The sequence below is a fragment of the Silene latifolia genome, chromosome 2 (assembly GCF_048544455.1).
Source record: "Silene latifolia isolate original U9 population chromosome 2, ASM4854445v1, whole genome shotgun sequence".
NCBI classification, from domain to species: Eukaryota; Viridiplantae; Streptophyta; class Magnoliopsida; order Caryophyllales; family Caryophyllaceae; genus Silene; species Silene latifolia.
This window is the reverse complement of record NC_133527.1, coordinates 2848734-2870862: the sequence shown is the minus strand read 5'-3', so window position 1 is coordinate 2870862 and position 22129 is coordinate 2848734. Positions and strand designations below refer to the sequence as shown.

The following is a 22129-nucleotide window of genomic DNA, read 5'->3' as shown; positions in this document are numbered from 1 at the left end:
GAATAAACAGGTCGTACGACCTTCCGAACGGTGAAATTGAAGTGTATAAATACACCGTTTTTCGGGATTAGGGTCCGGAACAAAATTCTCGGAAATCACATAGAAAGTTCCTCGGGTCAGATAAAGCGGCCACGCAAAGTTTGAGCACCAACGGAAGACATTTGGGGGCGCCGGTGTGCCACAAACCAGCATTCGCCAAAACTCGAATTATCGTGAAAAATGGGTTAAAGCTCGTTATTTGAGGCTGAAATCGAACAGGTTGATTCCTGAAATCGAACAAGTTGATTTCTTAAATGAGCTCGGACGCGTGATCGAAAAACAAGGAGAAAAAGAAACAAGGTCCGGTATGACCTTCCGAACGGCTAAAATTGAAGTGTATAATACACGGTTTTTCGGGATTCCGGGGTCCCGGAACAAAATTCTCCGAAAATCACATAGAAAGTACCTCGGGTTAGATAAAGCGGCCACGCAAAGCTTGAGCACCAACGGAAGACATTTGGGGGTGCAAGTGTGTCACAAACCAGCATTCTCCGAAACCCGGATTATCGTGAAAAATGTGTTAAAGCTCGTTATTTGAGGCTGAAATGGAACATGATGATTCTTGAAATGAGCTCGGGCGCGTGATTGAAAAACAGGGAGAAAAAGAAACAGGGTCCGGTACGACCTTCCGAACGGCTGATATTGAAGTGTAATACACGGTTTTTCGGGATTCCGGGGTCCCGGAATAAAATTCTCCGGAAATCACATTGCAAGTTCCTCGGGTCAGATAAAGCTGCGACGCAAAGTTTGAGCACCAACGGAAGACATTTGGGGGTGCCGGTGTGCCACAAACCAGCATTCGCCGAAACTCGGATTATCGTGAAAAATGTGTTAAAGCTCGTTATTTGAGGCTGAAATCGAACAGGTTGATTCCTGAAATCGAACAAGTTGATTCTTGAAATAAGCTCGGACGCGTGATTGAAAAACAGGGAGAAAAAGAAACAGGGTCCGGTACGACCTTCCGAACAATTTGAAATTGAAGTGTATAAATATACGGTTTTCGGGATTAGGGGTCCCGGAACAAAATTCTCCGGAAATCACATAGAAAGTTCCTCGGGTCGATAAAGCGGCCACGCAAAGTTTGAGCACCAACGGAAGACATTTGGGGTGCGGGTGTGCCCAAACCAAAGATTCGCCGAAACTCGAATTATCGTGAAAAATGGGTTAAAGCTCGTTATTTGAGGCTGAAATCGAACAGGTTGATTCCTGAAATCGAACAGGTTGATTTCTGAAATGAGCTCGGACGCGTGATCGAAAAACAAGGAGAAAAAGAAACAGGGTCCGGTATGACCTTCCGAACGGCTGAAATTGAAGTGTATAATACACGGTTTTTCGGGATTCCGGGGTCTCAGAACAAAATTCTCCGGAAATCACATAGAAAGATCCTCGGGTCAGATAAAGCAGCCACGCAAAGTTTGAGCACCAACGGACGACATTTGGGGGCGCAGGTGTGCCACAAACCAGCATTCGCCGAAACTCGGATTATCGTGAAAAATGTGTTAAAACTCGTTATTTGAGGCTGAAATCGAACAGGTTGATTCCTGAAATGAGCTCGGACGCGTGATTGAAAAACAGGGAGAAAAAGAAACAGGGTCCGGTACGACCTTCCGAACGGCTGAAATTGAAGTGTATAAATATACGGTTTTTCGGGATTCCGGGGTCCCGGAACAAAATTCTCCGGAAATCACATAGAAAGTTCCTCGGGTCTGATAAAGCGGCCACGCAAAGTTTGAGCACCAACGGAAGACATTTGGGGGTGCAGGTGTGCCACAAACCAGCATTCGCCGAAACTCGAATTATCGTGAAAAATGGGTAAAAGCTCGTTATTTGAGGCTGAAATCGAACAGGTTGATTCCTGAAATCGAACAATTTGATTTCTGAAATGAGCTAGGACGCGTGATCGAAAAACAAGGAGAAAAAGAAACAGGGTCCGGTATGACCTTCCGAACGGCTGAAATTGAAGTGTATAATACACGGTTTTTCGGGATTCCGGGGTCCCGGAACAAAATTCTCCGAAAATCACATTGAAAGTACCTCGGGTTAGATAAAGCGGCCACGCAAAGTTTGAGTACCAACGGAAGACATTTGAGGGTGCAGGTGTGCCACAAACCAGCATTCTCCGAAACTCAGATTATCGTGAAAAATGTGTTAAAGCTCGTTATTTGAGGCTGAAATCGAACATGATGATTCTTGAAATGAGCTCGGGCGCGTGATTGAAAAACAGGGAGAAAAAGAAACAGGGTCCGGTACGACCTTCCGAACGGCTGATATTGAAGTGTAATACACGGTTTTTCGAGATTCCGGGGTCCCGGAATAAAATTCTCCGGAAATCACATTGCAAGTTCCTCGGGTCAGATAAAGCTGCCACGCAAAGTTTGAGCACCAACGGAAGACATTTGGGGGTGCCGGTGTGCCACAAACCAGCATTCGCCAAAACTCGGATTATCGTGAAAAATGTGTTAAAGCTCGTTATTTGAGGCTGAAATCGAACAGGTTGATTCTTGAAATAAGCTCGGACGCGTGATTGAAAAACAGGGAGAAACAAAAACAGGGTCCGGTACAACCTTCCGAACGGCTGAAATTGAAGTGTATAAATATACGGTTTTTCGGGATTCCGGGGTCCCGGAACAAAATTCTCCGGAAATCACATAGAAAGTTCCTCGGGTCTGATAAAGCGGCCACGCAAAGTTTGAGCACCAACGGAAGACATATGGGGGTGCAGGTGTGCCACAAACCAGCATTCGCCGAAACTCGGATTATCGTGAAAAATGTTTTAAAGCTCGTTATTTGAGGCTGAAATCGAACAGGTTGATTCCTGAAATGAGCTTGGACGCGTGATTGAAAAACAGGGAGAAAAAGAAACAGGGTCCGGTACGACCTTCCGAACGGCTGAAATTGAAGTGTATAATACACGGTTTTTCGGGATTCCGGGGTCCCGGAATAAAATTCTCCGGAAATCACATTGAAAGTTCCTCGGGTCAGATAAAGCGGCCACGCAAAGTTTGAGCACCAACGGAAGACATTTGGCGGTGCGGGTGTGCCACAAACCAGCCTTCGCCGAAACTCGAATTATCGTGAAAAATGGGTAAAAGCTCGTTATTTGAGGCTGAAATCGAACAGGTTGATTCCTGAAATCGAACAAGTTGATTTCTGAAATGAGCTCGGACGTGTGATCGAAAAACAAGGAGAAAAAGAAACAGGGTCCGGTATGACCTTCCGAACGGCTGAAATTGAAGTGTATATACACGGTTTTTCGGGATTCCGGGGTCCCGGAACAAAATTCTCCGGAAATCACATAGAAAGTACCTCGGGTTAGATAAAGCGGCCACGCAAAGTTTGAGCACCAACGGAAGACATTTGGGGGTGCAGGTGTGCCACAAACCAGCATTCTCCGAAACTCGGATTATCGTGAAAAATGTGTTAAAGCTCGTTATTTGAGGCTGAAATCGAACATGATGTTCTTGAAATGAGCTCGGACGCGTGATTGAAAATCAGGGAGAAAAAGAAACAGGGTTCGGTAAGACCTTCCGAACGGCTGAAATTGAAGTGTATAATACACGGTTTTTCGGGATTCCGGGGTCCCGGAATAAAATTCTCCGGAAATCACATTGAAAGTTTCTCGGGTCAGAAAAAGCTGCCACCCAAAGTTTGAGCACCAACGGAAGACATTTGGGAGTGCCGGTGTGCCACAAACCAGCATTCGCCGAAATTCGGATTATTGTGAAAAATGTGTTAAAGCTCGTTATTTGAGGCTGAAATCGAACAGGTTGATTCCTGAAATCAAACAGGTTGATTCCTGAAATGAGCTCGGACGCGTGATTGGAAAACAGGAAGAAAAAGAAACAGGGTCCGGTACGACCTTCCGAACGGCTGAAATTGAAGTGTATAATACACGGTTTTTCGGGATTCCGGGATCCCGGAACAAAATTCTCCGGAAATCACATAGAAAGTTCCTCGGGTCAGATAAAGCGGTCACGCAAAGTTTGAGCACCAACGGAAGAAAATTTGGGGGTGCCGGTGTGCCACAAACCAGCATTCGCCGAAACTCGGATTATCGGGAAAAATGTGTTAAAACTCGTTATTTGAGGCTGAAATCAAACAGGTTGATTCCTAAAATGAGCTCTGGCGCGTGATTGAAAAACAGATAGAAAAAGAAACAAGGTCCGGTTCGACCTTCCGAACGGCTGAAATTGAAGTGTATAATACACGGTTTTTCGGGATTCCGGGGTCCCGGAACAAAATTCTCCGGAAATCACATATAAAGTTCCCCGGTTCAGATAAAGCGGCCACGCAAAGTTTGAGCACCAACGGAAGACATTTGGGGGCGCCGGTGTGCCACAAACCAGCATTCGCCGAAACTCGAATTATAGTGAAAAATGGGTTAAAGCTCGTTATTTGACGCTAAAATCGAACAGGTTGATTTCTGAAATCGAACAAGTTGATTCCTGAAATGAGCTCGGACGCGTGATCGAAAAACAAGGAGAAAAAGAAACAGGGTCCGGTACGACCTTCCGAACGGCTGAAATTGAAATGTAATACAATGTTTTTCGAGATTCCGGGGTCCCGGAACAAAATTCTCCGCTAATCTCATAGAAAATTTATCGGGTCAGATAAAGTGGCCACGCAAAGTTTGAGCACCAACGGAAGACATTTGGGGGTGCAGGTGTGCCACAAACCAGCATTCGCCGAAACTCGGATTATCTTGAAAAATGTGTTAAAGCTCGTTATTTGAGGCTGAAATCGAACAGGTTGATTCTTGAAATGAGCTCGGACGCGTGATTGAAAAATTGGGAGAAAAAGAAACGGGGTCCGGTAAGACCTTCCGAACGGCTGAAATTGAAGTGTATAATACACGGTTTTTCAGGATTCCGGGGCCCCGGAATAAAATTCTCCGGAAATCACATTGAAACTTTCTCGGGTCAGAAAAAGCTGCCACCCAAAGTTTGAGCACCAACGGAAGACATTTGGGGGTGCTGGTGTGCCACAAACCAGCATTCGCCGAAATTCGGATTATTGTGAAAAATGTGTTAAAGCTCGTTATTTGAGGCTGAAATCGAACAGGTTGATTCCTGAAATCAAACTGGTTGATTCCTGAAATGAGCTCGGACGCGTGATTGAAAAACAGGAAGAAAAAGAAACAGGGTCCGGTACGACCTTCCGAACGGCTGAAATTGAAGTGTATAAATACACGGTTTTTCGGGATTCCGGGGTCCCGGAATAAAATTCTCCGGAAATCACATTGAATGTTCCTTGGGTAAGATAAAGCAGCCACGCAAAGTTTGAGCACCTACGGAAGACATTTGGGGGTGCCGGTGTGCCACAAACCAGCATTCGCCGAAACTCGAATTATCGTGAAAAATGGGTAAAAGCTCGTTATTTGAGGCTGAAATCGAACAGCTTGATTCTTGAAATGAGCTCGGACGCGTGATTGAAAAACAGGGAGAAAAAGAAACGGGGTTCGGTAAGACCTTCCGAACGGCTGAAATTGAAGTGTATAATACACGGTTTTTCGGGATTCCGGGATCCCGGAATAAAATTCTCCGGAAATCACATTGAAAGTTACTCGGGTCAGAAAAAGCTGCCACCCAAAGTTTGAGCACCAACGGAAGACATTTGGGGGTGCCGGTGTGCCACAAACCAGCATTCGCCGAAATTCGGATTATTGTGAAAAATGTGTTAAAACTCGTTATTTGAGGCTGAAATCGAACAGGTTGATTTTTGAAATGAGCTCGGACGCGTGATTGAAAAACAGGGAGAAAAAGAAACGGGGTCCGGTAAGACCTTCCGAACGGCTGAAATTGAAGTGTATAATACACGTTTTTTCGGGATTCCGGGGTCCCGAAACAAAATTATCCGGAAATCTCATAGAAAGTTCCTCGGGTCAGATAAAGCGGTCACGCAAAGTTTGAGCACCAACGGAAGAAAATTTGGGGGTGCCGGTGTGCCACAAACCAGCATTCGCCGAAACTCGGATTATCGGGAAAAATGTGTTAAAACTCGTTATTTGAGGCTGAAATCGAACAGGTTGATTCCTAAAATGAGCTCTGACGCGTGATTGAAAAACGGGGAGAAAAAGAAACAAGGTCCGGTTCGACCTTCCGAACGGCTGAAATTGAAGTGTATAATACACGGTTTTTCGGGATTCCGGGGTCCCGGAACAAAATTCTCCGCAAATCTTATAGAAAATTTCACGGGTCAGATCAAGCGGCCACGCAAAGTTTGAGCACCAACGGAAGACATTTGGGGGTGCAGGTGTGCCACAAACCAGTATTCGCCGAAACTCGGATTATCGTGAAAAATGTGTTAAAGCTCGTTATTTGAGGCTGAAATCGAACAGGTTGATTCTTGAAATGAGCTCGGACGCGTTATTGAAAAACAGGGAGAAAAAGAAACGGGGTCCGATATGACCTTCCGAACGGCTGAAATTGAAGTGTATAATACACGTTTTTTCGGGATTCCGGGGTCCCGAAACAAAATTATCCGGAAATCTCATTGAAAGTTCCTCGGGTCAGATAAAGCGGTCACGCAAAGTTTGAGCACCAACGGAAGAAAATTTGGAGGTGCCGGTGTGCCACAAACCAGCATTCGCCGAAACTCGGATTATCGGGAAAAATGTGTTAAAACTCGTTATTTGAGGCTGAAATCGAACAGGTTGATTCCTAAAATGAGCTCTGACGAGTGATTGAAAAATAGGGAGAAAAAGAAACAAGTTCCAGTACGACCTTCCGAACGGCTGAAATTGAAGTGTATAATACACGGTTTTTCGGGATTCCGGGGTCCCGAAATAAAATTCTCCGGAAATCACATTGAAAGTTCCTCGGGTCAGATAAAGGAGCCACGCAAAGTTTGAGCACCTACGGAAGACATTTGGGGGTGCCGGTGTGCCACAAACCAGCATTCGCCGAAACTCGAATTATCTTGAAAAATGGGTAAAAGCTCGTTATTTGAGGCTGAAATCGAACAGGTTGATTCTTGAAATGAGCTCGGACGCGTGATTGAAAAACAGGGAGAAAAAGAAACGGGGTTCGGTAAGACCTTCCGAACGGCTGAAATTGAACTGTATAATACACGGTTTTTCGGGATTCCGGGGTCCCGGAACAAAATTATCCGGAAATCTCATAGAAAGTTCCTCGGGTCAGATAAAGCGGTCACGCAAAGTTTGAGCACCAACGGAACAAAATTTGGGGGTGCCGGTGTGCCACAAACAAGCATTCGCCGAAACTCGAATTATCGTGAAAAATGGGTTAAAGCTCGTTATTTGAGGTTGAAATAGAACAGGTTGATTCCTGAAATGAGCTCGGACGCGTGATTTAAAAATAGGAAGAAAAAGAAACAGGGTCCGGTACGACCTTCCGAACGGCTGAAATTGAAGTGTATAATACACGGTTTTACGGGATTCCGGGGCCCCGGAACAAAATTCTCCGGAAATCACATAGAAAGTTCATCGGGTCAGATAAAGCGGCCACGCAAAATTTGAGCACCAACGGAAGACATTTGGAGGCGCCGGTGTGCCACAAATCAGCATTTGCCGAAACTCGAATTATTGTGAAAAATGGGTTAAAGCTCGTTATTTGAGGCTGAAATAGAACAGGTTGATTACTGAAATCGAACAAGTTCATTTCTGAAATGAGCTCGGACGCGTGATCGAAAAACAAGGAGAAAAAGAAACAGGGTCCGGTACGACCTTCCGAACGGCTGAAATTGAAGTGTAATACACGGTTTTTCGGGATTCCGGGGTCCCGGAACAAAATTCTCCGGAAATCACATTGAAAGTTCCTCGGGTCAGATAGAGCTGCCACGCAAAGTTTGAGCACCAACGGAAGACATTTGGGGGTGCCGGTGTGCCACAAACCAGCATTCGCCGAAACTCGGATTATCGTGAAAAATGTGTTAAAGCTCGTTATTTGAGGCTGAAATCGAACAGGTTGATTCCTAAAATAAGCTCGGACGCGTGATTGAAAAACAGGAAGAAAAAGAAACAGGGTCCGATACGACTTTCCGAACGGCTGAAATTGAAGTGTATAATACACGGTTTTTCGGGATTCCGGGGCCCCGGAACAAAATTCTCCGGCAATCATATTGAAAGTTCCACGGGTCAGATAAACCTGCCACGTAAATTTTGAGCACCAACGGAAGACATTTGGGGATCCGGTGTGCCACAAACCAACATTCGCCGAAACTCGAATTATCGTGAAAAATGGGTTAAAGCTAGTTATTTGAGGCTGAAATCGAACAGGTTAATTCTTGAAATGAGCTCGGACGCGTGATTGAAAAACAGGTAGGAAAAGAAACAGGGTCTGGTACGACCTTCTGAACGGCTGAAATTGAAGTGTATAATACACGGTTTTTCGGGATTCCGGGGTCCCGGAATAAAATTCTCCGGAAATCACATTGAAAGTTCCTCGGGTCAGAAAAAGCTGCCACGCAAAGTTTGAGCACCAACGGAAGACATTTGGGGGTGCCGGTGTGCCACAAACCAGCATTCGCCGAAACTCGGATTATTGTGAAAAATGTGTTAAAGCTCGTTATTTGAGGCTGAAATCGAACAGGTTGATTCCTGAAATCAAACAGGTTGATTCCTGAATGAGCTCGGACGCGTGATTGAAAAACAGGAAGAAAAAGAAACAGGGACCGGTACGACCTTCCGAACGGCTGAAATTGTAGTGTATAATACACGGTTTTTCGGGATTCCGGGGTCCCGGAACAAAATTCTCCGGAAATCACATAGAAAGTTCCTCGGGTCAGATAAAGCTAGGGGTGAGCAAATTTAGGTCCGGACCGGATAAATGGACCGGACCGGACCATTTGGTCTGGACCAAACCCGGACCGAATTATTTTGGTCCGGTCCTCGGTCCTCATTTTTTCAAGGTTTGGTCTTCGGTCCGGTCCGATCCAGGACCGGTTAATTTAGGTCCGGACCGAATGGACCAAATTTCATGTTTTTAATGACGCAACATTAAAATATTATGAATAAAATTAATATTTTATCTTCAAAAGACGTTATAAATTAGTATTGTCAATGATTTTCATAGGAAGAGTCAATTAATTATTTAAGTGCATTTTATTTAGTGGAATTAAATTGTAAATATCTTATACAAAATATTGAAAAAAAAATTAATTTTAGGTCCATTTTGGTCCAAGACCGGACCGGACGAAATATTTCGGGTTTGGTCCGGTCCAAGACCGGAAGTTTTAGGTCCGGTCTTCGGTCCACTAAATTTTTATTTTCGGTCTTTGGTCCGGTCCGGTTTGGTCCGGTTCGGTCCGGTCTTGGACTGATTCTCAGCCTTAGTGTGTGGACCATTAACCATCACCGCTAGAGGAGGTTTTCACTACTTCATTACTTTTACTGATGACTTAAGAAGATATGGGTATGTCTACTTAATGAAGAACAAAAGTGAAGCCTTTGACAAGTTCAAAGAGTTTCAAAAAGAAGTAGAGAACCAATTGGATAAAAAGATAAAGACTCTACGGTCCGACCGTGGTGGTGAGTATCTAAATATTGAATTTGATTCACACCTAAAAGATTGTGGTATAGTATCACAATGGACTCCTCCTAGCACACCGCAATTAAATGGTGTGGCCGAAATGAGAAACCGAACTTTACTTGATATGGTTCGGTCAATGATGAGTCTAACTGAGCTTCCTAGTTCATTTTGGGGTTTTGCACTCTTGTCTGCAGTATTTTCACTAAATCGAAGCCCGACTAAAGTGGCCGATAAGACTCCATATGAGATATGGACAGGGAAAGTCCCTCATTTGTCATTCATGCGTATTTGGGGTTGCGAAGCGTACGTTAAGATCAAGTCTGACAATAAGCTTGCACCCAGGTCTGACAAATGTCTCTTTGTAGGATATCCAAGGGAAACACGTGGCTATTACTTCTAGAATAAACACGAAAACAAAGTGTTTGTGGCTCGTGATGCTGTCTTTCTAGAAAAGGAATTTATTTCTAGAAGACAGAGTGGGAGAAAATTTGAACTTGAAGAAGTTCGAGAGCCACAAACCGAGAATGAGGTAGAGGAGAACGTGGAGGATAGCATTCCCTCTTCCTCTGAAACGGTAATTATTCCTAGAAAGTCAAGTAGGATTTCTAATCCACCTGATCGCTACCTTGGTAACATCGAAGAGGATGGTGTTTTGTTACTTCTTGAAAGTAATGAACCCACTACCTACAAATCGGCCATGTCTAGTCCCGACTCCTCGCTTTGGTTAGAAGCCATGCGGTCCGAAATGGATTCCATATACGAGAACCAAGTATGGGACTTGGTGGATTTACCTGGGGGAGTGCGACCTTTTCAGTGTAAATGGATATACAAAATTAAACTCGGCGTGGATAAACATGTGGATGTTTACAAAGCTAGATTGGTGGCAAAAGGTTTCACCCAAGTTCATGGTTTACACTATGACGAAACTTTCGCTCCAGTCGCTATGCTTAGGTCCATTAGGATAATCTTAGCGGTTGCCGCATTTCATGATTATGGGATTAGGCAAATGGATGTCAAAACCGCCTTCTTGAATGGGATTCTAGAAGAAGAGGTGTACATTATACAACCCGAAGGTTTTGTGGATACATCTAACCCTAAGAAGGTGTGTAAGCTCAAGAAGTCCATTTATGGTCTTAAGCAAGCATCTAGGAGTTGGAATCATCGCTTTGATCATGTCATTAAACAATACGGTTTCACTAGAAGTGTGGAAGAACCGTGTTTATACATGAAGTTTAGTGGGAGTAAGGTTGCATTCCTTGTCCTATATGTGGATGGCATATTGCTCATTGGGAATGATGTTCCATCGCTCACTTCCGTTAAGGAGTGGCTAGGGAAACACTTCCAAATGAAGGACTTGGGAGAGGCACAACGAATCTTAGGTATCCGGATCTATAGGGATAGGTCCAAGAGGATACTAGCATTGAGTCAAGAAGCTTATATTGACAAAGTTCTTGACCGGTTCAATATGAAAGACTCCAAGAGAGGATTTCTACCTATGGGCCAAGGGATTACTTTGAGCAAGTCACAGTCTCCCTCTACCCCTAAGGAAATTGAACACATGAAGACCGTCCCTTATGCTTCCGCTGTTGGGTCTATCATGTATGCTATGATTTTCACTCGTCCCGACGTTGTGTATGCCTTGAGCATGACAAGTCGGTATCAAGCCAAGCCTGGTGAGAGTCACTGGATAGCCGTAAAGAACATCCTTAAGTACTTGAGAAGAACTAAGGATTCGTTCTTAGTGTTTGGAGGAGAAACTGAGTTGTGTGTAAGAGGTTACACGGACGCAAGTTTCCAAACCGATCGGGATGACATGAAATCCCAATCCGGCTACGTGTTTATGCTAAATGAAGGAGTTGTTTGCTGGAAGAGCTTCAACCAAAGTGTTACTGCGGATTCTACAACAGAGGCTGAGTACCTTGGAGCGTCTGAGGCTGCGAAGGAAGCTGTTTGGATTAGGCAATTCATGGAGGGGCTAGGAGTAGTCCATTCCGCTAAAGATCCTATCACTCTATATTATGATAACAGTGGAGCTATTTTTCAAGCCAAAGAGCCTAAGTCTAGTAACAAATCTAGGCACATTGAAAGGAAATACCATGTAATTAGAGATTATGTGGAAAGGAATGAAATTGACATTTGTAAGGTTGAGACAGATGACAATATTGCTGATCCTTTAACCAAGCCTTTATGAAAGGCTAAGCATGATGGTCATGTCGTCTCTATGGGATTGAGACGAGTACCAGATTTTCTTTAGATTATGGATATGTAATAATTGGATAGTGTATCTTTTATTATATATATGATAATCACATTCATTGTTTTCGTATTCATTCTTTTATGAATTTTTATTTAGTGTGACTAAATTTTAATACCTTGTTTATCTGAATAAGTTGTGGAGACAATGTTGAACACTATTCAAGTGAATAAGATGAACATTGTATTTTTGTCCCTAGTCACTTAATGAGGTGACGTCTCGGAGTGACTAGATTGTAAGTCGATTGATGGTTGATCAACACCATAAGGTCATATGTGATGACTGGTCGATTACATAGGCAGAGTGTGTGACACTTTGCCGGACAGTGACCATTTAGAGAGTCCCTAAGTTCTATTATAGACGCCTGGTCGTGGCGGGGATCTCTAAGATGTTCTAATGAGTCGATTCTTTTGACTGGAGACTATTATCCGAGCAGTGCGATTTCCGAGTGACTTTGGTTTTTGTCCTAGGTCGTGCCGTGAAAGGAGGCCAAAAGGGCATTTACTAGGTCATGGTGAGCTGTATTATGCAATAGGATATATAGGGCATACAGGAATTGTCCACCCACGTTGGGTAACTATATCTCAAGGCCACTCGAGGAGTTAATGACTACAAATGCGTGGCCACGCTCGGAAATGTCTGTGAGAGATTTTTCCGGTCAGGTAGTCACACTCCCGATCGAGAAAACCACTCGCGATGTGTTCATGTGCAAGTGCGACCTGAAAGACACCTTGCATTGAGGGGGAGATTAAAATGGACAAGAGAATTGGTAGCGCACACCTTGTGTCGGACAAGTGGGACATTGTTGGAGTTAGTGTCCTCCACAATAGTGCGTTAACATAATAAATCTCATTAATAGAATATCATCAGATATTTAATTATTTGATCCTCGTCAGTTGATTAACGTAAATCGATAACGGTTGGCTGACTAGAGTTTGACGTTATTGTCGTGAGACGGCGGTGATCAACTGACCGCTTTCGGTCACACCTAAAGGAACGAACCCCAATTGATAACTAATTAATTGTATGAGATACAATTTGTTTAGTCCCTTGATTTATAGACTAAGAGGTTAGTCGATAATTATTAGAGAGATTTCGAGTTGCGAACTCGAGGAGCGGAAGTTATTATTTAATTATGCGATAATTAAATAATAAGTTTTGGGAAACGGATTTTAGTTAATTAACTGTTAATTTACTAAAATTGTACTAATTGATTAATGTGATTAATATTAGTACGTAAATAATATGTGTAGTGGTACACGTATATTTACGGAGTGAATTGGACGAATTAATTATGGAAGTATTTAAACATGATACGATGTTTAAAATAAAAATTACACGGATTTGTGCGACAAATATAAAAACCAATATGGACCCGTATATGGTCAATTGGACCGTGTTAAATAAGTGTAGTGGATGATTACTCACATAATTATTTTACCTTATTTTGTATACTACCATAATTAATCTTATACAAAATTTTGCATGTGATGTAAGATAAAATTATAAGACAAAAATTGTCCACTTGAGCATACACCCACCCGCCACTTCCCTTTCCCTACACTCCATATATTTGTTCACATTTTCACTCAACCTCTCTTACACACTTCACTTCTTTTGCATGTGAACATCTTCATCCATCTCTCTACAATAATTCACTACTAATATACATTATTAATATTACTAAGAAAAGTTAGTGATATTACTAGTATGATTATCAAGGGTTCATATTAACAAGTTACTAGTTCATACTTGTTAATATTTTTGGGTAGTTCTTGGGTGCAACTTGAAGGAGACTTTCTAGTTGAAGGTTTTTCAAGGAGGATCATCCACATCTTTTTAGCTCAAGAACAAACTAGTAAGGAGAACTAGTTTGTGCCCATTTTACCAAATATTCAATGTAAGGAAATTGTTTTTCCTTATACTTTCTTTTTATGCTTTCATATTAGCATGCATGTTACATAGATCACATAAACAACAATTTATGAGATAAATTTATTTTATTAGAGAGTCTAATATGGATCTATGATCTTTCATTATATACTTCAATTTGAGCCGTTTGGGAGGTCGTACCGGACCCTGTCTCTTTTTCTCCCAGTTTTTCAATCACGCGTCCGAGCTCATTTCAGGAGTTTACATATTCGATTTCAGCCTCAAAAAACGAGCATTAAAAGATTTTTCATGAATATCCGAGGTTCGACGAATGCTGGTTTATGGCATACCGGCACCCCCAAATGTCTTCTGTTGGTACTCAAATTTTGCATTGCCGCTTTATCTGACCCGAGGAACTTTCGATCAAAATTCTCCAGAAATTAAACAGAAAGTTCCTCGGCTCAAATAAAGCGGCCACACAAAATTTGAAGAGAAATGAAGGACAATTGAGGGTGCCGGTATGCGTTAAACCAGCATTCGTCGAACCTCGGATAATCGTGAAAAATGGATTAATACTTGTTATTTGAGACTGAAAATAGAATGAGTTAAATCCGAAATGACATCGTACACCTGATAGGAAAAACAGGAGGAAAACAAACAGGGTCCGGTACGATCTCTCGAACGGTAATACACGATTTTTCGGGATTCTAGGGTCTCGGAACAAAATTCTCCAAAAATCACACAGAAAGTTCCTCGGGTCAGATAAAGTGGCCACCCAATATTTGAGGCGAAATGGAGGACATGTAGGTGTGCCGGTATGCGATAAACCAAGATTCGGCGAACCTCGGATAATAGTGAAAAATGGATTAATACTCGCTATTTGAGGGTGAAATCCAATAGGTTCAATCCTGAAATGACCTCGGACACGTGATAGAAACCTGGAGAAAAAAAACACGATCCGGTACGACCTCCCTAACGGCTCAATCTGGAGTGTATATAATACACGGTTTTTCGGGATTCCAGGGGCTCGGAACAAAATTGTTTAGAAATCACAAAGAAAGTTTCTCGGGTCAAATAAAGCGGCCACGCAAAATTTGAGAAGAAACGAAGCACATATGGGGGTGCCGGTATGCGATAAACCAGCATTCGTCAATCCTCGGATAATCGTGAAAAATGGAATAATACTTGTTATTTGAGGCTGAAATCGAATAAGTTAAATCCTGAAATGACCTCGAACACGTTATAGAATAACCGGGTGAAAAAGAAACATGGTCCGGTACGACCTCCTGAACGGCTCAATTTGAAGTGTATAATACACGTTTTTTCGGGATTCTAGGGTCTCTGAACAAAATTCTCCAGAAATCACACATAAAGTTCTTCGGCTCAGATAAAGTGGCCACACAAAATTTGAGGCAAAATGGAGGACATTTGGGGGTGAGGTATGCGATAAACCAGCATTCGTTGAACCTCGGATAATAGTGAAAAATCGATTAACTCTCGTTATTTGAGGCAGAAAATTGAATAAGTTAAATCCTGAAATGACCTCGGACACCTGATAGAAAATCAGGAGAATAACAAACAGGATCTGGTACGACCTCCCGAACGGCTCAATTTGAAGTGTATAATACACGTTTTTTTCAGGATTCCAGGGTCTCGGATCAAAATTCTCCAGAAATCAAACAGAAAGTTCCCCGGGTCAAATAAAGCGGCCACAAAAAATTTGAGGAGAAACGTAAGACATTTGGGGGTGCCGGTATACGTTAAACCAGCATTCGTCGAACCTCGGATAATCATGAAAAATGGATTAATACTCGTCATTTGAGGCTGAAAATCGAATTAGTTAAATCCGAAATGACCTGATAGAAAAACCAGGAGAAAAACAAACAGGGCCGATACGATCTCCCGAACGGCTAAATTTAAAGTGTATAATACACAATTTTTCGGGATTCCAGGGTCTCGGAACAAAATTCTCCAGATATCACACAGAAAATTACTCGGGTCAGATAAAGCGGCCAAGCAAAATTTGAGGCGAAACGGAGGACATGTAGGTGTGCCGGTATGCGATAAACCAAGCTTCGTCGAACCTCGGATAATCGTGAAAAATGGATTAATATTCGTTATTTGAGGGTGAAATCCAGTAGGTTAAATCCTGAAATGACCTTGGACACGTGATAGCAAACTAGGAGAAAAACAAACAAGGTCTGGTACGACCTCCCGAACGGCTCAATTTGAAGTGTATATAATAGACGGTTTTTCGGGATTTTAGGGTCTCGGAAAAAATTCTCCAGAAATCACGCAAAGAGTTCTTCAGGTCAGATAAAGCGGCCACACAAAATTTGAGGCAAAACGGATGACATTTGGGGGTGCTGGTATGAGATAAACCAGCATTCGTTGAAACTCAGATATTCGTGAAAAATAGATTAATAATTGTTATTTGAGGTTGAAAATCGAATAAGTTAAAATCCTGAAATGACCTCAGACACCTAATAGAAAACCAGGAGAAAAACAAACAGGGTCTGATACGACCTCCCAAACGACTAAACTTGAAGTGTATAATACACGGTTTTCAAGATTCTAGGTCTCGGAACAAAATTCCCCAGAAATCATACAGAAAGTTCATCGGGTCAGATAAAACGGCCACACAAATTTAAAGCAAAAGAAAGACATTTGGAGGTACTGGCATGCGATAAACCATCATTCTTAAAACCTCGGATAATCGTGGAGGTTTATTAAGTTGCATGCATAGTGGAGGTTTCAATTGTGATTGATTTATTCTCGTTGCTCTTATCCTATTTGTACTTGGTCAAAATTGATCCACAAACAGCTGAAGCATTGGCGGTCTATGAGGGTTTTCAGGAGGCGATATGGAGGAGCCATCAAAAAATTGTCGTCGAGAGCGATTGTTTAATGGTCGTGGAAGCTTTGAAGAAGAAAGCAAAGGGACGAAGTGAATTCTCGTTAATCGTAGATGATATTTTAGCTTTGTTTTCTAGTTTTAATTCAGTTCTTTGGTCTTTTACTAGTCGTGTGAACAATAGTGTAGCGCATTTTTTAGCTCATTCTCAGCCTAGAATAGCTAGTAGGGTCTTTTGGTCGGATGTATTGCCTGAGAAGGCGAACGATGCTGTTATTTTTTATGCGAATTTAATATAGTGAGACCTTGTGGTCTTCCCTTCAAAAAAAAATTGATCCGAACATTCACCGAATCCCGGTCCTCGGAGAATATGGTTGAAAGGGGCCGTTCTATCGGGTCATTTTGAGCATGACCATGTGAGTTTGTTCGAACACATCACATCATTTTTGGAATGGTTCATTAGGGTTTGGGTCAATCGCATAATTTCAGTTCATTTAGGACATCTGTTCCTGATAAATCATTTCGGTTATCTTTGGTTGATTTTCAATCTATATGTAATGTGTAATACAAGGAAAGAATTTAGTAAAAGATGGCTAAAAGTGGAATACTTTACAAATCTAGGGATTAATATATAGGAAGTATCCTTTACATTTATTCGTCACGAGGATAGTCCTTGTTCGTATCAAAATCGTCATTGTAAGTTATAACTCTTCATAATTCATTAATTCATGTATAATGTGATTCAACCGAAATCATTTACAAAACAAAGTATCACGGAAATTGCATATTTTTACCGGCATTGCCGGAAAAATCAACATGCAATTGTTGTATGTTATTCCTAGTATCATCCACTCTTTGCTGATACTCCTTTTATATGAAAATCAGCAATTTACTAGTATTATCATTAATTCATTTTTAGAATCACTAAATCAATTCGTTAATACCCGTTCCGTCGTATAAATCTTTAACATTTGCTTTTTATTAAGAGAAAAATCTTAAGCAAACGTAAATACATAGTCCGTAGATAAATCAGAGGTAACACATTCCTGCGGGATTTTTTTTTTTTTCCTTCGACAATTATCGACTAAAAAGATCAAGGAACAACAAAGACCTAACAACATGAAGTAGATACAGCGCAGCAGTTAAAAAATGCATTCTGAATGATATAACCTTTCAATTCAATTCGATGGCGATTCACATTGTTTCAAATCTTCGAGTGTGATCGACTTTATAACGAAACATAAACTACAAGCTGAATTATCATAGAGAAGTACGATAAACGTTTAAGTTGAGATATTTGTTATGCAATTACATGATTTACAACAAACTCGCAAAATGCCGTCTCTAACGCGATGCAATTTTACACCAATAATTTGCCCTATGAATATCTCCATCATATCCATAATCCATATCAATATCTAATAAATTGGCTGCCACCGGGTGGTACCAACTACCAAGACTCTGTACCGCCCTCTCACATGTCTACATGTGGGTTGGTCCATCATTCGAATGGACTCTACATTTTTATGTGAGGAGGTGATATCAAGACTCAGTACCATATAATGACGTCATCTCATTTTCACTAAAATTACTGTCACCAAACACTAATTACCAACAATTAGACCAATCTCATCTAATGATAAAACTTTTGGGCAATCACAATATTTTTTTACCATAAAGTTCTAGTCATCAGGAAAAAGAGTAAGAACTTTTCTCCCATTTTTTGCACTTAATTCCACATCCCCTACATACCCATAATTACTAATTGGGCTTAATTGGGCCTGCCTTGATAAAAACGGGTTATCAAACAGCCCAACACCACCTTGACTCGATCCAAACTGGCCCAACTGTCTATAGGAATGGCCCGCTACGGCCACCATCTGCTGGTGTTGTAACAAATGGGCCGGGACCGGTGAGCTGGCGAACAAACGGTCGGAGACCGAGTCACCTGACCCGGAACTCGGCCCGTTCTGCATGCGTTTAAGATACAGCCTGTATTTTTGCAAGTGACTGGCAACATTTTCTCTAGTTAACCCTTCAACGCCCATGAGCTGCATGATGGTCTTGGGAACGGCGTTTTTTATACCTAGTTGGGCCACAGCGTCCACGAATCTTTTGTGGAGCTGTGGGGTCCACACTAGGCGGGGCCGTTTCAGTGTCCGAGCTGGCTCCTCGGAACCTGAAACGCCCCCGCCTGATATTATTCCACCACCACCGACGCTGCACAACTCAGCGGAGTTCGACTCGTCCTCCGCCGAGTTGTGCAGCGCTGGGCCTATGAGCCGCTCCTGTGGATAGGAAGATGATCGGTGGTGGTGGAATAAACTGCCTCGGATGTCAAAAGCCGAGGCGAGATCAGGTGGGATTAGAGCCTGGGAGAGTGGCATGAGGTCTTCAGGTGATGGGAGCTCTTCCTCCCATTTTGAGAACCAATTTATGTCTTTTTCCCACATATTTTTCTTCTTTTAATTTTGTGGAGTTAAAATTAATGAAATACCGTAAATAAATGTGAGTTTTTTTTTCTTAAATGTGTATATGTTTTGATTTTGATTTTGGTTGAGAAATTTTGTGTGAATTGTGTGATTCTTGAGAGAGGAGGAAAGAGTGATGATAGGAATGAATAGGAGGGGGTGTTCGAGGTGGATCTTGTTGTGCTTGCCTTTTGACATTTTTCTTTTTTGTAAGACAAAGGCGTTTGAGGTTATATCGAGTTTCAGTACCATATATATATTCACATATTTTAGAAAACGTGATAAAACGATTTTTGGTTAAGTTGGATTGTACTGATCAATATATATAAACTCGGCTTAAACATCTCTAAATAGCTCTTATTATTAACTACTCCTAGAGTAGAAATAATTTTCGGAACCCTTAACACGATTTATAAAATTAAGCAAAACTAAATGCGTACGACTAAACAATTACTTATTCGTGATTTACAAGATAAAACTGTCATACCACTTCAATAAAGTTCCGAGTACCAAAACAAGGTAGAATCCATCACAAAAATCTATATAAGAGTAAGACGGTTTTACAAGAAATCTTATATAAATCCATAGATCCGATCCGTCCGACTAGACAATTCTCAAATCTCAACTGATGAATGATGATCCCATTTTTGTGTTGTCAATTTTCAGCTTGTTTCTATCCAGAAACATAGGTCACACAATTGTGCTCATGTCGAATCGATCCAAAATGAATATAATACACATTTTGGTATTTTGTACAATGGAGGCTTCCCAATTATTCCACATAAATAAATTGTGGATTGCAAGAATACAACATTCTTTTTATCTAATTATATAAGATATCTTCATTTACGTAGATGCTCGTATGCACGTACGTATAGGAGAAGATATGCATGTAATAACCCTCATTTTAATTTTTCGAGGTTAAATTTAAATTCGATTTATTCCAACGTAACTTGTAGTACTTCGTTCATGTAATAGTGTAATCCCACAAGTAAATCTCGTTTTATTATAAATACAAAATGTTCACTTAATTCAAAATTTAAACCGTAATCATATATTTTCACATTTATATTGCCAATAGAGAGTTTAATGGTTTATATATTACTCTCAAATTCATTTTGTCCTATCTTTAATCCAAACAATATAATTTAACTTCTTGACCAAAAAAAAAAAAAAAACAATATAATTTAACTTAAAAAACATAATTCAAAAACACTATTGTGTCAAACTTTTAATAAAGGAATAAACTAGTCACAATTATATGGTGGTATCAATCGCATATTTAAAATAACTGTCATTATCGAACCTCAATGCCAAATTCAAATTGATATAGAAAAAGGTATCTAGTCGTTTATTTTCGACGATAATAAAATCAATCAATATCAATATTATATACAAAAATAAGTCTCGCGACTAGATAAGCTCAAATGGACGTAATTGTTTAATCCAGATCAAACAAGTTTAGATGCCATAATGTGATGTTTGACGTGCATACTTTGCATTTGTGTGGGAGAATAATGACCAATTGGGAAAAGGAAAGAATATGCTCTTTAGTCTTTACAACTAATTAATCAAATCAATGGTAGCAAATCATGAGTTAGCATCATCATGCTTATTTTAATGCAACGGCCTATAATATCCACATAAAAAATGAGTGCAATATGGGACAAGTTTGTCCTAATTCAACAAAAACTGCCACCATTAAGGCATTTAAAGATGTTATACATCTTGATAAACTGAGATTGTCACGACTATCGATAAAAATTACTTAAACTCGGCACACACAAAAAAGTGTCATGGATGCGTAACATACTAACATGGCATCACTAGCCAGTCTTATACGAAACCGTTGCGTACAACCTATAACATAAAAATGAGACTCTTGTATATATACATATCGGTCATCATAACCCGTTCTTGACAAATGTGGTATAAACATGGTGACACTAATGGTTAGAGGTGTACAACTTAGCGGGCTAGCCCGGCCCGACCATCACTGCTTCACGGGCCGACCTTTTTTAACCCGGTCAACACTAAGCCCAGCCCAGCACAGCCCATATATCCCCTCGGATCGGGCTAGTGTCGACACTTCCTTGGCGCAGCCCAGTCAAAACACTAATAAAAAAATATTAAGAAGGCTCGACCGGCTCGCCACTAAGTGGGCCGGGTTAGTGATAGACCAAACCAGCCCAGCACGGCCCATATGTCCCCTCGGGTCGGGCTAGTGTCGCAACTTTCTTAGCACAACCCAGTCAAAACACTAATAAAAAAAATATTAAGAAGGCCCGGCCGGCCTGCTACTAAGTGGGCCGGGTTAGTGATAGACCAAACCAGTCCAACACTGACCCAGCCCGGCCCGATCATATGTTAGTGCTATGCTCGGTCTGCTTGACCCACAACCCGACCCGACCCACTAAGCACAATGGTTATAATGCTCTTTGATTTTTCCTATAGAGAGAGCCATTAGCCATAGGGGCAAGTTTAATACTAAAGGATTCAAACCCCGCTCCAGATCCTAAGTTTCACCTTTTATAACTTTACTGGTTCAGCTAGTTGACATTTACAGTCTTTTATAAATCGATCGAAATATGATGTCATGGAAAAGATCAATACCATGATTGACAAACAAATATGTGCCCCTTCAGTCACAGAAGAATCACAGGATTATATTAATCAAAACAATCAATGAGTCTAATTAGTAATTACATCATTTCATTGACAAGAAGATCTAAAATGCTTTAACACAAAATGTCTACGTTAAGCATGTCATGTCATGCTACAAACAATAATTATATTGAGCACCAAAAAAAAAACAATAATTATATTACTGTATCTAATAGGACATCACTCACGGCCAAAGAATAATCTATGTCGTACTTCTATATCAGAAGAAATCTAAGTCTAGTAGTTAAATTAACCCGCTCTCGTTTACGCGAGTGTGGCTAAGGGAGAATCCCGATATTTTATGGTAAAGAGTAAAAAAGTTTATGCCACCCTTTTTATGAAAACGACAGTGTATTTTTGAGTGGGGTTATGACCACCCTTAGAATTCCCAGTGTTTCATATAGATACTCGCAATCAACAAATGAACACGGGTTATACCATTCATTGTACCGAAAGCTCAAGTAGAATATGCAACTGGCTGGCTGTA

General features: G+C 41.2%; 1 protein-coding gene across 1 annotated transcript; it reads right to left on the bottom strand.

Moving 5' to 3' along the window:
• Positions 1 to 17667: 17667 nt before the first annotated feature.
• On the bottom strand, positions 17668 to 19247 carry LOC141627871 (transcription factor MYBC1-like). Its single transcript, XM_074441081.1, has one exon. The coding sequence runs from the start codon at positions 18958 to 18960 to the stop codon at positions 18190 to 18192; it is 771 nt and encodes a 256-aa protein (XP_074297182.1). The 5' UTR covers positions 18961 to 19247; the 3' UTR covers positions 17668 to 18189.
• Positions 19248 to 22129: the final 2882 nt, after the last annotated feature.

Coding starts and splice junctions, on each gene's coding strand:
- LOC141627871 (XM_074441081.1), bottom strand. CDS start 18,960: ATGTGGGAAAAAGACATAAATTGGTTCTCAAAATGGGAGGAAGAGCTC.